At 46.4% G+C, this 14921-nt stretch overlaps 1 protein-coding gene across 1 annotated transcript in view; it reads right to left on the reverse strand.

The window, feature by feature from the left end:
- Positions 1-12379, reverse strand: part of PTBP1 (polypyrimidine tract binding protein 1) — a 39084-nt gene extending 26705 nt beyond the window's left edge. Inside the window, exons 1-2 of the mRNA XM_015418232.1 lie at positions 12303-12379; positions 5542-5572 (exon numbers count right to left, since the gene is read on the reverse strand). Coding sequence (XP_015273718.1) covers positions 5542-5572; positions 12303-12310 — 39 coding nt within the window. The 5' untranslated portion in view covers positions 12311-12379. The remainder of the gene's footprint in view (positions 1-5541; positions 5573-12302) is intronic.
- Positions 12380-14921: the final 2542 nt, after the last annotated feature.

A 14921-nucleotide genomic window follows, 5' to 3' on the forward strand; every position in this document is an offset into this window, starting at 1 on the left:
TGTTATGAAGACAAGCCATGAAATATGCCTGCCCTTAGAGAAGATCTAATGGGTGTGGCTATTGTTGAACAGCCTGGAATTCCTGAGCTCAAAGCAGCCAAAGCAATGCAGTCATTCTTGTCTGGTAGGATATGTGCTCCACCCCCCCAAGCAAACTGCTGACTGCGTTTACAATGATGGAACTTTTTACAAAGTTCTCAGACTTAAAACTTCAGTTAAGGGTCTTGAGTTTTGGAGTATGACTTTTAAGTTCAGTTTAAAATGTGGACGGTAGAGTCTTCAGGCTAATTCTGGATACAGTCTGTATACCCAAGTTTAGTAAATGCCTTTCAGACACTGTTGAAAGCAGTCAACAGTCCCCGCAGAGACTGTGGCGCTGGGTAAATCTGGCAAAATAGTAAATGAAAGGGAAGCTCTGCTTCAGGCACAGCACTAAGAACTCTCCTCTCCCCACAGGTCAGCAGGTTCCATAGACCCATTATTATTTTCATTTATAGTCCATGATGTGGAAGGGCTTATTATAGGGTACGGACATTAGAATTACCTATCTGCAGAGTACCTACAGTGTTGAATCAAACGGATCCACACTGAGAAGCAGCATCAGCCAGCTTGGAGCATGTTGGCAGAGTAAATGTGTGACCTGACCCCCAGCACATACGTTGTGCCCCCAGACTGGCTTCTGCCATACAGTCTCACATTTTACTCTACAAACTTGTCTTCCCCAGAAAAGCTATGCCATGCCTCAACCAATGTTCCCTCTAAGCTGTGGAGTCTTGTGAGCAAAAATTCTACTCTGTGAGCTACTGGCATTAAAATTGTGAGCGGGTAATTTGGCTACTGCCTAAGTTAGTTTGCTCTGGAGCCATCCTTCCTGAGCTAAGATAAAAATGTGTGAGCCAGAGGCTAAAAAACTGTGAGCTAGCTCACACTAACTCAGCTTAGAGGGAACACTGGCCTCAACACCTCCCAAGAGGTTTCAGCTATTACTGCTTCTACACCTTAGACAAAGCAGATCAGTGAGTACCATGGAGCAGATTCGATCAGGGCGGGAATATCAGAGTTTACTCCATAAACAGCAATTCCAAGTTATTTATTTTATTTATTTATTTTTGGGACTTATACCCCGCCCTATCCATACGGCTCAGGGCGGCAATTGGTCTCTTTAGCTTTAAAAAGCCCTTGAAAGAGCATTATTCATCACATTTCTTCAAACTAGTAGTGCCAGAATTTGATAAGCTTGGGGGAAAGGGGCTTTTCTTTGAATTATCCATATTAATCTTGTGCCCGCCAAAACTCCTCAGTTCTGGCATGGTGACTTTCTGGATCTTACATATAACTCAATAAACTTATCACTGCCAAGAGAGTTGTTGAGTGTAACTGGACTTGGGTCTGACGCTTTTGCAGTCTAAAAAGGAAGCAAGTTTTTTTCTAAATGGAGCAAACCACCCATGCTTTTCAGAGCCACCATATGAGAACTAAATTGTACTAGACAATCCCAAGAGCAAGCTGATTCTGCTTACTTCTAAGCAAGGCCATCTGATTTACATTTACCACCCTGGCACTGAAGGGCCTTTATGTAACTTGAAGCTTTACCCACATGGCCTATTTAAACGAATTTAACTACTTACTCCATCTTGATGTAGAAAGACTGCAGACAAGAATGAGCCACTGGTTCTCCCAAGGAAAAAGCATCACCTTCAACCAAAGCAAGCATGGAAATGTCTTTGCTCACCAGCATTTTAGCAACTAGTTGGTCTAAAATTATGGTCACCTGTTCCACAGGACCAGCAGAGCTACAAAGGCTGCCCTCACAAGCTTACTGCTAGAACTAAATAATTATTTATACTCAGCTTCTTGACCCAATTAATACCCATAAAGCAATCAAAGTTACAAAATGCATGCCAAAAATCAAGACAAAATGCATCACCAAAATCAATTTCAGAACAGAACCAACCATCAAATAAACCCAGAGGGCCTTATCTAAATATCCTCAATGCTCTCTGGAAAGAGCAATTTTCACCTGCCTTCTAAACACCAGTGAAGGTAACATGACAAGTTTCTCTTGGGAGACGTTCCATAACCTCAGTGTTACCTCCAAGAAAGTCCTCTCACATGCCTATTTCAGAAAGGGGGGCAAAGGAGATATGATCTCCAACATGACCTATTTTGTTGTGCAAATTCAAGGGAGGAAGAGATCAGTCCTTTGAAGCAGCTAGTGACAAAGAGCTGAGTGCTTTAAAGGTCAAAAACAGAACATGACTTGTCCATGGAAACCAGTGCAGTTGCTCACTACCTGACGCAATGTGAGCCATGTGGCTTTGAACTGCCTTTGCTCACCATGTCCAGCAGCTACATTCCAGAACAGGTGAAGGCGTGGCTCCACCAGTAATTTCCATAGACAGAAGGTATTTCCATCTGCAGAGCATGACTTCCTTGTCTTCCAGTGCAGCCACAAAGGCCCCTGAAATTCTGCTCCCAGTGGATAGGAGACTACCCCCCCCCGCTCCTGAGGGTCAGAGGTCTACAGCTGGAGGGAACCAACAAAAATTGTCCCACTCTTCTGTTCCCAGAAATCTTCCATGGGATCCAACATATTGTTTCCATATACTTTAAGGTCAGCCCCCCCGCCCAGCCCATTATGGCAGTCCAACAAGTAAACCTGGCAAGATCCTTCCTGCCTAGAACAAGGCACTGCTACCAAATGAGCCTTTCCTGGTAAAACATGGGACACACAGCAACCCACTACCTGGATATTCATCCAGGACCAGCTCCAATACAGGAGCACACTCAAACTGAAAAGCAGAATCTTTTCAGGAGCTGCAACCCCATACAAAACAAGCTGAGTAACTACTTGTACATAAATAAAGCATGCTGCTTGAGAGAGTCAGACCATCCGTTTGTCCTGAGAATATTTTCTACTCTGACAGCGCCCTCATCAAGGCCTCAGGCAGAGAACTTTTTCCAACACTCCTTAAGATTGGTTGAAGGGACTGACCCTATAAACTTTTGTTTATGAAGTAGGTGAGCCCCCTTCATCACTGAGCCATGGCCCCTTCCTCCAGGTGCACATTTCTGAATCAGGTCTATCTGATGAAGTGGGCTGTGGAAAGCAAGTATTGAAATAAACAGCTTTTTCAGGCTTTATTCGAATTTCGTTTTGCTACGGCAGATGAACACGGCTCCCCTTCCCAACCAGGCCTCACCCCAACCAGAGATACTTCTGTATAGCTGAGCCTTAACCTTAATTGTTTACCCTCGCCCAACTGTTGACTGCTGATGCTGATCCACTCCCTTTTTAAACTGATGAAACCAAAATTATCACACCATGCCCAACATACCGAAAGTGCCTAGAAATAGTTGGTAGAGGCTAAATGGTAGCCTAAGAGCAGCCATGTAGCTTGGGGCATAATCTACACAACAGAAGGAGGCAGCAGCATGGATTGTATTGCGTCAGACTGTAGATGAAGGACTACCATTTGAGTGCTCCCTCACACACAAAGCCCCTTCGTCAAGTATAACCAGTGTTTTAGGGAGATGTGGCAGCACTGCAGGCTGCGTGCTACCAGACTTCAACCTGCAGAACTTCCTTTTTAAACCAAGGCAGTCTTCTGAAGTGTCACCACACCACTTGCCATCTGAGGTAAGACTATCTAGCCTGCCACTCCAAGACTCTACCAACTCAAGTCACTGCAAGGGCAGATAAAGAAATAGCCCCAGCACTTCAAGCAGTGATTTTGACACATTCAAAAACCACAAAAGGGCCCTTTTGCCACGCAGAGAAGAGACTGAGCTTCCCTTACACATCAGATAATGCTAGTCACATGCCCTATGTGTTCCCCACATTTTCCCAACTGCTCGAGGGTGTCAGCTACGCTGCCATGGGGGTTGGGGAGCTCGGTCTGTGTCTAGTTAATTGCTACTGCATTCCTTTTTGTGCTTGTTCTGCCTTGCGCCGAAATGCTTATCTATACAGATGTGCAGGAGGGAGTTGTATTGTCTGGGTTTTTCCTAGGTGCCGTGGGAGAGTGTTGGTTCTCAGCTTTAGCTACCCAACAGTCTCCAAGCTTTATCCCACGCGCGGGAGAGTGCCTAATAGGCCAGTGCTCTGGGGGATGCATACGAATACCCTATATCCTATTATGCTCATGGGGCAGCCGCCATTCTTAACAGTGCTTATGTTACTGCCTTTGTTCACCATGCCTATAGATCTGCAATAAAAGTATTACCGTTCCTAAATGTGTGTACTTCGTTGTTGGCTGTGGGTTCTGACAGAGGGTTCCTCAATATTCTTTTGTGTGTCAGCACATGTGGCTTGCATATGGAGCCAAGCCTGCTACCACAGGCCCACCAAGAGCCAGCTTGTTGCAGCCTTTGAACTGGAGCTGTAAACGAGAGCTGGAATTTCCTCGCTGCATTCTTGGCCAGCGCCCAAAGCCATAATTGCTGTTCCCATAGCAAAGATCCTGGCCTCCCCCACAAAACCAGGTCTAGCCAGCCAGGCGAAGCGCATCGCCTGTTAAAGGGACTTGTGAAGCGAGCACAATGAAGCACATTACAAAGCCCGTGCCACCTGCAGCCATTGCGGTATGTGAGAGTTCAGACCAAGCTGCTGAACAGCTTTTTCCAAGGTCAATGTTTGCCAGGAAAAACAATTTTACAGTGTTCTTTTCTTGGATCGTTCTCAGGAAGGGCAGAGCAAGAAAAATATATGCAAGTCCTAGGCACCAGCAGATGGCTCCTGTACCAGGATGGAGAACACAGAAGCGTAGAAGACCACCACCTTTTCAGCAGAGGACACTAGTCATCTTCACACTGGCAGATACAAAGCTCTTGCATTTTAAATTGCATCTGCACAATTAAGACCACCCATTCTTCAAGGTCCTTGAAGTTTGCAGGCATAAGCTTTTGCCCCACAAACACTCGTCTCTAGTTGCCATTCCTGTAGATAAGGAGACTTCCCCATCAGCACTTTATATTAGGGTGGGGCTAAAACTACCAGTACTAAAGTTCATGTTTTATAGTACTTCAAGAGGAAAAGGCATTTAAATTTTTTCCCCCAACACAAAGGCTGTATGTTAAGGAACTGAGTAACCCCAAATTGGATTATCTAGATTTCTCTCACCTCCCCCCCGCCCGTTATAGTCTGCTTAGATACAGTTTTGGATTACAACCCCAATTTTTGAGGAAACTCGTTCGATAGCTTACCTGTCAAAGACCTATATATTTTGGGAAGTTAGCTAGAGCGTGCACAGTTCCTGCATAACTGAAGTGGAGGCCCAGAATACATCCAACACCAACCCTTACAGCAGGGGAAAACTGGTTGCAGTGAATTTTAGGAAAGTTCACCTGCTTTTACTGATCTTCTCCTTGAGAAAACCCAGCACTGTCCCCATCCAACGGTTTGAACACCAGCAGATTACAGCACCACATCCATGAGGCAGAGCACACATGTCACAAAAAGCTGTGTTTTAGTAAGAACTTCATGGCCTGCAGGAAACATACATTAGATACCATGCAATCAAAGAAAAGAAAAATGCCTACCTTTGTACCAACTGTTATATCTTGGACAATGCTGCAAAGGAAGGAAAAGGATTACCAAGTTAGGGAGGTTTGCACACATATTCAGAAAGGAAAATAAAGGCAGACGAGTACAGTCATCATATGAGCCAGGGGCATTTAAAACTGTGTGGCTCAGAATGGTGGTGGAGACCCCAAGAAAATGAATAAAGAAGAAACTACCCATCCTACATGCCCATATGGGTCCTGTAAGACAGAAAGTCACAAAAGCCAGTGCTCCTCCTAGAATGCTATACCTGCTGCATTCCATCTACATCCAAGTTAGAGGGTCCACATGTAGTGTAACAATATACCTGATAGACACACCAGAGTTTGTAAAAACTGCCACCAGCCCCCCCCCCCAACTTATAACCACTTCAGGGAACAAACTGCTCCATTACTTTATTATTTTAGTAAAAACTGCATGTAGGAAAAAATATCTGCCTTAATTAGTGCTTGTGCATCTGCCTTGTGTACCCATCTTGTCCAGGGCAGTGAAAATTGCTGTGAAAGCTGTATTAGTTTATCAGTTGCCATTATATCTGTCTTTTGGGGCAAACACCCAGCAATTCTCCTGAAACCTTACTTCCAGTCACTCTGCAAGGGGTTGCCCTGTAATTTTAGCATACCTAAAGAACTATGCTCAAAATGCCCTGAATGTGGTTGTCCATGCATTTATTTCAATTTAACTCTTTCTTGGAGGTAATGGGGCACTTCAGTCTTCCTGTCACTCTCTGCTGCATCACTTCCATTCCTTGATAATTTTTAATTTCACATCAGATTTATCAGGAGACATGTAATTAACAATGGCAGCTTTGGGTTCGATTTAACCTGCAAACCCAATCAACTTGATGTTTTATTTGGTCTGATGTATCTGTGATTGTGTTTCTCTCCCCCACCAAGCCAATAAAACATTTAGACACTTGTACCCCAGCTTTCTACCCAACAGGGACCCAAGGCAGCTTATAACATCTTTCTCCATTTTATCCTTACAGTCACACTATGAGGTGGGTTAGGTGGCAGGTGACCGACTGGACCAAGGTCACCCAGTAAACTTCCATGGTAGAGTGGGGATTAGAATCCAGGTCTCATGGAGCTTAGTCTGGCAATGACTACTACCTACATGTACTCTTACAAGCACCTGAAAAACATGAATGACTTAGATCCAGCAGTGGATTTCCACAGAAAGAAGAGGGCAATTTTTACCAATTCTCCCTCCATCTGCAGACCTCATACTCATCCCCCTTAATGTTCCTGGGTCTCCTCTGTCCCCCAGGAGCAGCATTTCACAGGAGGAGAAAGTGAAGACGTTGAACTTTGTAGACAGAAACCCTGTCTTTCAAAACTTTTGATGGAGCCAAGCCACAACTTGGAGACTCTGCTTGTCTAACACTGTATTAGCATGCCTAATACTGAATTAGCAATTATTGTTAATTTTATGAAACAAAGATAGGACTTGGAAAATTTCCCAGCCCATTCCCCTGGCAAATAAGCACAGCCCAATCCCACTTAGGGCAGCAGGCCCAAACTAAGCCCCTCTCTTTGGCTTACCACTGTTTGAATCCTGGGACAGTACAAATCCAATGGTTTCACAAAGCGCTCTACAATGCCAATGGGCTGAATACCCAGTCACTACAGAAAACATATCTGGGGCTCTGACAACTCTTTGCATCAAGGCCAGTAATATGCCACCCTTGTAAACAGTTCCATTCCATCTTCTACTCAAGTGTCTGCCACTGCACCCCTGCGCCTCCCATACAGAGAGCGTCTATACTTATAGCAAAACTCCCTGATTTTCCTTGCAACCAACAGCCTGCTTCTTTCATCCTCAAAACCAGCTCTTGCCATGTCATCACAAACCCAGCGGTTCACAGCTGGAGCTCAATCTGCCTTAAGAGCGGCTGCCAGAAAGCTTTAAGTCGCTTTTGCTGCCTCAGACCATTGCTAAAAAAAGCTCAATGAAGGAACACAGAATTTTTACAATCCCACTGGTGTTTACAATTGCCAGCAGAGACAGATGGGTTTTTGTTGAGGTCCTGAATGCCAGCTCTAGTGGACTAATTAAACCCATCTGCGTATCAGTGGAGAAGTCCAACTAAGGGATGTTTTACATAGCCACTTCACTGTCCAAATTATATAAGGGCTAAAAACATATGCTGGGAAACAGAACAGCATTTTATTCCTCTTATAATCAGTGGGAGGAAATTCCCAAGGCCACTTGAAATTCAAGAGCTCTCAAAGTTACCCCCTGTGAGCAATGACTTCTACTTCCTGTTTTTCTCAGGGGGCCTCACACGAGAAACATTCTACATCAAGCAAACTGATTTGGGACACCCATTTTAAAACAATCCAGGAAAGCTTCAGCTCAGGAATGCTTCAGTGTATCTGAATTGGTCAGAGATGGTTTTAGAAAATAATTTCTAAAAATACATCTTGCTTTTTAGAGTTTACCAAAACCTCCCAAATATTTATAAGGGTAGTAGTGGACCGGCTAGCAATCCTCTATGCCGACTGTCAGCTACATCTACTCAAGTCTCAGCTACATCTACTCAAGTCAGATGCCTGACAGGAAGAGACTCTATGTCACCTCCCAACAGGGTAGCCAATGTAATTTACATAAGGCCCAGATGCAAAGCCAGATCTCTCCACAGTAATGTATTATTCAGTCTGGTTACCATTTGTCTTAAGGCCAGACTTATATGCAGGAAATACCTTAGTTTGCAACAGTTCAGATCAGCAGCGCAACATGAACACTTCCATAAACTAGATTATCAATGACAACAACTACTGAATTAAAAAAAACTCCTAGCAACTTCAGCTTCAAGTACATGTTTGGTATTTAAATGGTATAGATTTTGTTAAATGTTATGGCGTGGCAAATTTTGTCAGATCTAGATGTAAGTGATAAAAAAAATTCAAGTCACTAACGGTATCCTTGAATTATAAACGTTTATTTAATTGAGCTGTCTCAGAACTGTGTGCTAAAAAACTAGGAAGCAACTGGGAGCCCGATAAGGGTCTAGTTACATTGTCCTTAACAGAAAGCAGGTTGATGTCAACAGTTCCAAGTTAATTAGAAGTCTAGCCACTTCTTGTTAAAGCTCCTTAGAAGACATACAGTCCAACCCCCTACTCAGTCCAGGAAATCAAAAGGTAGTGCAAGCTCCACAGATGAATGTCCAACCTTTGACTTGAGCACCTCCAGCAAGGGGAGTTACTGGCGCCGGGCACTGAACACTTACTTAGGAATACTACTCACTGGCTGCAATGTGCCTTACATCCAAGGGTGTTTAGGATCACAAACCAAGCCACATATATAGATGGGCTATGTTTTCAAGCAGTCAAACATGTAACAAGAAAGGCCAACAGAGACCAATCTCATTAAGCAGAAAGATTAAAAAGAAAAGCTGACTGAAGGAGCCCACCATGGCTGCAACAGCCCCAGGCACCCCATGGTATTTTAACTCTGGGGTCAGAGCCTTGGAATGTAACTATCTCAGCACTGGGCTGGGATCAAAAAAAGCTTGATGCTGGCACCCGGGGACAGAAAGCTCACTTTGTAGCTTCAGACTAAAGGCTTATAAAATTTTTATGGGGTGACAAAAGTAGCACAGTTTCAAAAGAGAAACTTAAGTGGTCCATAAAATGGCAGCACAACAACACTGCAGACACCAACTGGCATACTGTGGCAGAAGCTCTTCAGGGCAACAGCCATTAGGTAGGAGGCACACCAAGCAACCCCACTACGTTCTTGTAAAAGCGAGACGAGCTCTGAACACTTTGGACATCACCACAATAACCTTGCCTTCCTTCCTTTGCCCTCAAAGTCACCTTAAAGGTGACTCTTTGTAAAACAATAAGGCCACACTGCTCACCACACCCAGGTAACAAGCCTCCACTCATCTGAGCCTGCAGGGGAAGCCTTGATTCTCATGCAAAGTGTAGGAGGGAGCATTTTCTCCTGGTGCATGGAAAGGAGTGGCGTCAGCAGAACAGGGCACCCTGCCCCATGCCCCCCAGCATTTCCAGCATGCACAAAGACAAGACAAGCTTCTTTCTGGACATGCAGAAAGTTGGCAGAAGAACAGTTTGTGCTGGGGCAAGAAGCACACAATTAAAGCAGGAAAACAGCCAGTAACTAGCAGGCAGGGAGGAAGGAAAGCAGCCCTGGACATGTTTTTGTTTGCAAATGGGAGACAAGCATGGTAGCAACAAAAGAAACTCTTGCAAGGGCATCTCTTTTTCCATAGGCAACAAAAGCAGCCTGCAAAAGGCTAGCAACCACTTCAAGGTGCTTAAATCAACAGAGTCTAAGGCCCCGGTCACACGGCAACGTGGGAGAGGCACGGATGGTGGGTGGATTATCCAGGCGCGATCACACCCCAACATTTGGAGCGCACCCGTGGCTTACCGCCGACAATGCGCGTTAAAAAACTAATACCTCCAAAGTACTAGTAAATGTTTGCCACGGGCTGCCTCCAGACGCCTGTGGTGTGATCGTGCCAGCGCGCGGCATCCCCCTCCAGTCCCTCGTTTACCCGCCGGCGCCGAGGGAAGGATCCGTGGTGTGCCACCAGCGAATCTGATCGCGTAATCGCAGACCAAACTGCGCCGGGGCAATTAGCCACGCCTCCCCCTGCAATATCCGGCCCGTGTGACCGGGTCCCATGTGAACCAGATGCGAAGAACAGCGAATACTGACAGCAAGTTCCAACACATGCCTTGTAAGGTTTCCCCTTGCTCGAAAGCCAGTCAAATCCTACTCTAGGGTTGCAGTGCTTATCTCCATTTCCAAGCCGAAGAGCCAGCACTGTCCGAAGACGTTTCCGTGGTCATGTGGCCGGCATGACTAAATGCCGAGGCGCACGGAATGCTGTTACCTTCCCACCGAAGAGGTCCCTATTTATCCACTTGCTTTGTAAGTTAGATCCAAATTTACTAACTCTTTCTTCTACAGATACCCCATGTTAGTCATTTTGAAGCTGCCGGACACTGAGTCACACATCAGTCTATCTTTCTACAGTACTGTCTATGCTGGCAGAAGTTTCCAGACAAGGCCTTTCAGTTTAACTGAGACCTCTACATGGGCTTTACTAATGAGCCAGGGTTAATGGTTCAAGATTTCCACCTCACAGATCCAAAAAAAGCTAAAAAGAGAAACTACACACATTCAGACGTATAAAGACTCCCCCTTCTCTTATGAAGAGAAAGTTAATTTTACACCAGGATGAGCAGCACCCTAAAAGGCTAAAGGGGGGGGGGGAGATAAACAACCTCTCTCCACAGATGGGATTAAAAAGTTGTCCACATCACCAAGGGTGCTGGGCATAACCTCAGGCCATGAAATCGAACAAAACCAAAATGAATCTCTACATTTCTAGATCCAGAGGAGTTAACCGTGTCTGTTGCCGCAAAGTAGTAAAAATCCTAGGAGCACCTTTAAGACTAACAGACTTTATTGTAGCATAAGCTTTCAAGAAACACAGCTCTCTTTGCCAAATGTTTGTTAGCCTTAAAGGTGCTACTGGGCGTTTTACTATTCCACATAACTAATGGCTGAAAAAACCCTGTAACAAATTAACAGGAAAACACAAATGAGAAAGCCTCTATCAAGAAGGCAGGTTTAGACAAAAGCCACTTTACTCCCTGGAAAAGGAAGCAACTGAAATGCTATCCCCCCCCCCATCAGGCCAGGTGCATGGAGAAGGTGGCTATGGCATCTAACAGGTCTATCTGCATTTAAAGCTGCAAAAAAACACAGTCACCCCAGTACACGCTGCATTAGAGGCGTACGAAAGAGATGCTGTGCAAGTTAACTCCTACCCCCTCCATCTTCTCTCCCACACTCCCTCTACTGTCATGTCGAGACAAGCAGGAAGGGAGGCTGAGACCTACTTCCCTCCTCCACAACTTCCCTTTTTAAAACGTATTTAAAAGGGGGAGGGAGAGAAGGGGGATAAAAGGATCCGTTCAGGCCACATCCGGAGGAGAGGGAGAGAAGGGGGGAAGGGGTGTGCGTGACCAGGAGAAGCCGAAGCCGACCAGGGCAGAACACGTCGAAAAGTTGAAGACAAGATGGGGAAAGGGAGGGGGAAAAGAGTCCAGAGGAGCGCATGCCCAGTCCAGGTGGGGCTCGGAACTTTGGAGAGATGTTGTGGGCGGGGCCGAGAGGGAGAGAGAGAGGGCGCCCGGAGAACGTGGAGCGGAGGGAGGCAAGTGCGCGTGCGCCGTCCAGGTAAGCGCGTGCGCGCTGCTGGAACGCGGGGGGGGGGAGAAGAGTGAGAGGACGCGAGCGAGGGGGTGGGCGTGCCGTTGAGAACGTCCCGTTGAGGAGCGCGAGCGGCCCTCGGGAAAAGTTGAGGCGGGATGGAGGGGGGGGGGATGGGCTGCGGTCTGTTCGCGCGCGCGCACTCTCTCCCCCACCCGTGAGAAACGGCCCGAACTTCTCCCTCCCCTCCTCCACCACAAGGACCGAACTGAATAAAAGTTATAAAACAACGAAACGAGGCCCATCCCCCCCCTCAGTTTTTTTTAAAAAACACACACACATCCGGGTTCTTTTTCACCCCTGACGGAAAATACCACGGGCCACGTCCTCTGAGGGAAAAAGTGGCTCCGAGAGCGACTGCGACGCCTTCGGGCCGCGCTCAGGTGAGCCCCCCCCCTTTCCTCTCCTCCCCCAGGTAATCCTTCCCCTCCCCCCGAACCTCCCCTTCAGACCGAGACGGTGCCTCGCCGTTCCTCACCCGTCCATTGCACACGAAGGCGGCCCGAAGGGAACTGAGTGGAGGCGCTGGACTAGCAGGAGTGGACCCAACGGCTACGTGTTATATAGACTCACAAAATGGCGGCGTGGAACGGCCCCGCCTCCCCTCCCACTCGGCGCCAGGGCGTCATTGGTTCCTGGGCGCGTCGCCCTGACGAGGCGGGCTGGAACGTTCCACGGCGACACAAAGCCCTTCCCGGCTGGGGCCGCTGAGCGGGGTTCCATTGGCTGCGTTTTGGAGGCAGTGGGCGGGGCCGGGTTCCAGCGCGCGGCGCGATTGGAGGAGAGGCATGTGGGGCGCCACCTCGAGGGCTGAGGGTGGAGGGGAAAACGGCCATCTTAAAAATGGGGTCGGCGTCGGGGGGTGGAGGGCGGTGGTTGTGCGCAGCCATTTTGAATGCGGGCGACTGAGGCGCTTTATGGGCTGGAGCCAGAAGACTCATCTTAAATGTGGGCAAGCGAATGCTGGTGTTGCTATGTTGTGCGGAGAAGCGGGCTGGATCTGAGGTTGCCAACTTCCAGGTGGGGCCTGGAGATCTCCCGGAATCATAATTGCTATGCAGATGGAAGTTCTGCTGTAAAATTATACCTGCTGAGGTATCCTCTTCCCAAAACCTCTCCCACCCCACGCTCCATCCCCAAATTTCCAGGAATTTATCAGCCTGGAGTAGGCCACCGTAAACTTAGGAATGGGTGGTTTTCGTCTATTTCCCCCTCCCTGTGGCAGATTTACTTTCACCTCATGTGGGGGGCACTTTGTGCTGCAGTGGGGTGCAAAGAGACCTGTTGCTCTACTGGCATATATATATTTTCTCCAGGGGAAGAGACCTGTTGCTCTACTGGCATATATATATTTTCTCCAGGGGAACTGATCTCTGTAGTCTGGAGAGGAGCTGTAATTGCGAGGGATCCCCAGGCCCCACTTGGAGGCTTCAAACAATAAATATATGTATATATATGTATGTATATGTATATATGTGTGTGTGTGTATATATATATATATATTTACCAAAACGCTCTGCAGGCATTTTGAGAACTGGCAAGGTCATAGCTACAGCATAGGGTCAACAGCTCTAGGTGGGGAAATACTTGGAAATTGGTGGGGGGAGTGGGTTTTGGAGAGGGGAGGGGCCTCAGCAAGGTATAGTGCCATAGAGTCCATCCTCCCAGGCAGCCATTTTCTCCAGAGCAACTGAACTTGGTTGTCTGGAGTTCAATTGTGGATGATCTCCAGGTGCCACCTGCAGGGTGGCAACCCTATGCATATCCTTGCAATTAGATGTATTTTGTATCACAAATGCATTTGAAGGGAAATTGGGGGGGGGATCCTTCCTCATATGGAAAGGTTTTGGTCTGTATTTTAATTCTTTCTAAATTCAAGACATTTATGTTTTCTGTCCACAAAGGGCCTACAAATAAAATGTTTATTTCATTTCCCTTTTCACACTTCCTGATTTCAGAGTGTCATTTTGATAAGAAATTGCTTTATAAAGTGCTTATCTTTAATTTTTATTTACTGCGTTGCAGCCCCGCCTTCCTCCCTAACGGGGACCCAAAATGGCTTATACCGTTCTCCTCTAACCTTGCTTTATGTATCTTGCCACTTTACAATACATAACATTTTATTACTACTGGAGGTTTTCCGAACCTAGGGTTGCCAGATCCCCACTGGCCACTGGTAGGAGATGGGGGGGGGGGGCGCGTAGGGTTGCCAGATTCAGGTTGGGAAATTCCCGGAGAGTTGGGGATGTAGCCTCAGCGGGGTAGAGTGCCATAGAGCCCGCCTTCCCCTGTTTTCTCCAGGGGAACTGATCTCTGTAGTCTGGAGATGAGCTGTAATTGCGAGGGATCCCCAGGCCCCACTTGGAGGCTTCAAACAATAAATATATACACTGCAAAAATCTTATAATACTCTAAAACATGCAATATCAACAATAATAATCAATTCATTTCAGTATAATAACTACCAGTCAATTCACATCCTCTTTTCCACCAAAGTCAAACCCCAACGGGAGTTTCTAGAATTGTACACCCGCTTCTCCTTGCTTGAAAGTCTTCTAAAGGGGGAAAGCTTTCTTTTGTGGTTACATTGATGTTAAATTGATGTTTGTTGCTGGTCCTACCAGAGGCACATTAAGCAGCTGAAGTTCATAGATGGAGCGCTCCTGTCTTTCTCAAGGCTCCCGTTGGGGTTTGACTTTGGTGGGGAAAAGAATGTAAATTGACTGGTAGTTATTATACTGAAATGAATTGATTATTATTGTTGATATTGCATGTTTTAGAATATTATAAGATTTTTGCAGTGTATATATTTATTGTTTGACTCCTCTAACACTGCAGCTCGGGTTGCTACACCCACTTGGAGGCGGGCATCCCTATTTGTACACCTAGTCTGTGTTCTATAGTAATACATTAGGTGATATTATTGTAAAAAGTTTTTGCTCTTTGAATCAAGTTAGAGATCAAAAGTTCAGTTGTTAAGAAACATTATATCTGTTTGCCTGAATCACTCCAATGTTGTTTAAGCCTTCAATAAAAGTTAACTCTTTTCTAGTAAACCCGGGTCCCTGCCACACAGGGTGGGGGAATGCGCGGGCAA

Source organism: Gekko japonicus, unplaced genomic scaffold (genome assembly GCF_001447785.1).
Source record: "Gekko japonicus isolate JY-2015 unplaced genomic scaffold, Gekko_japonicus_V1.1 scaffold2941, whole genome shotgun sequence".
Classification (NCBI taxonomy): domain Eukaryota; kingdom Metazoa; phylum Chordata; class Lepidosauria; order Squamata; family Gekkonidae; genus Gekko; species Gekko japonicus.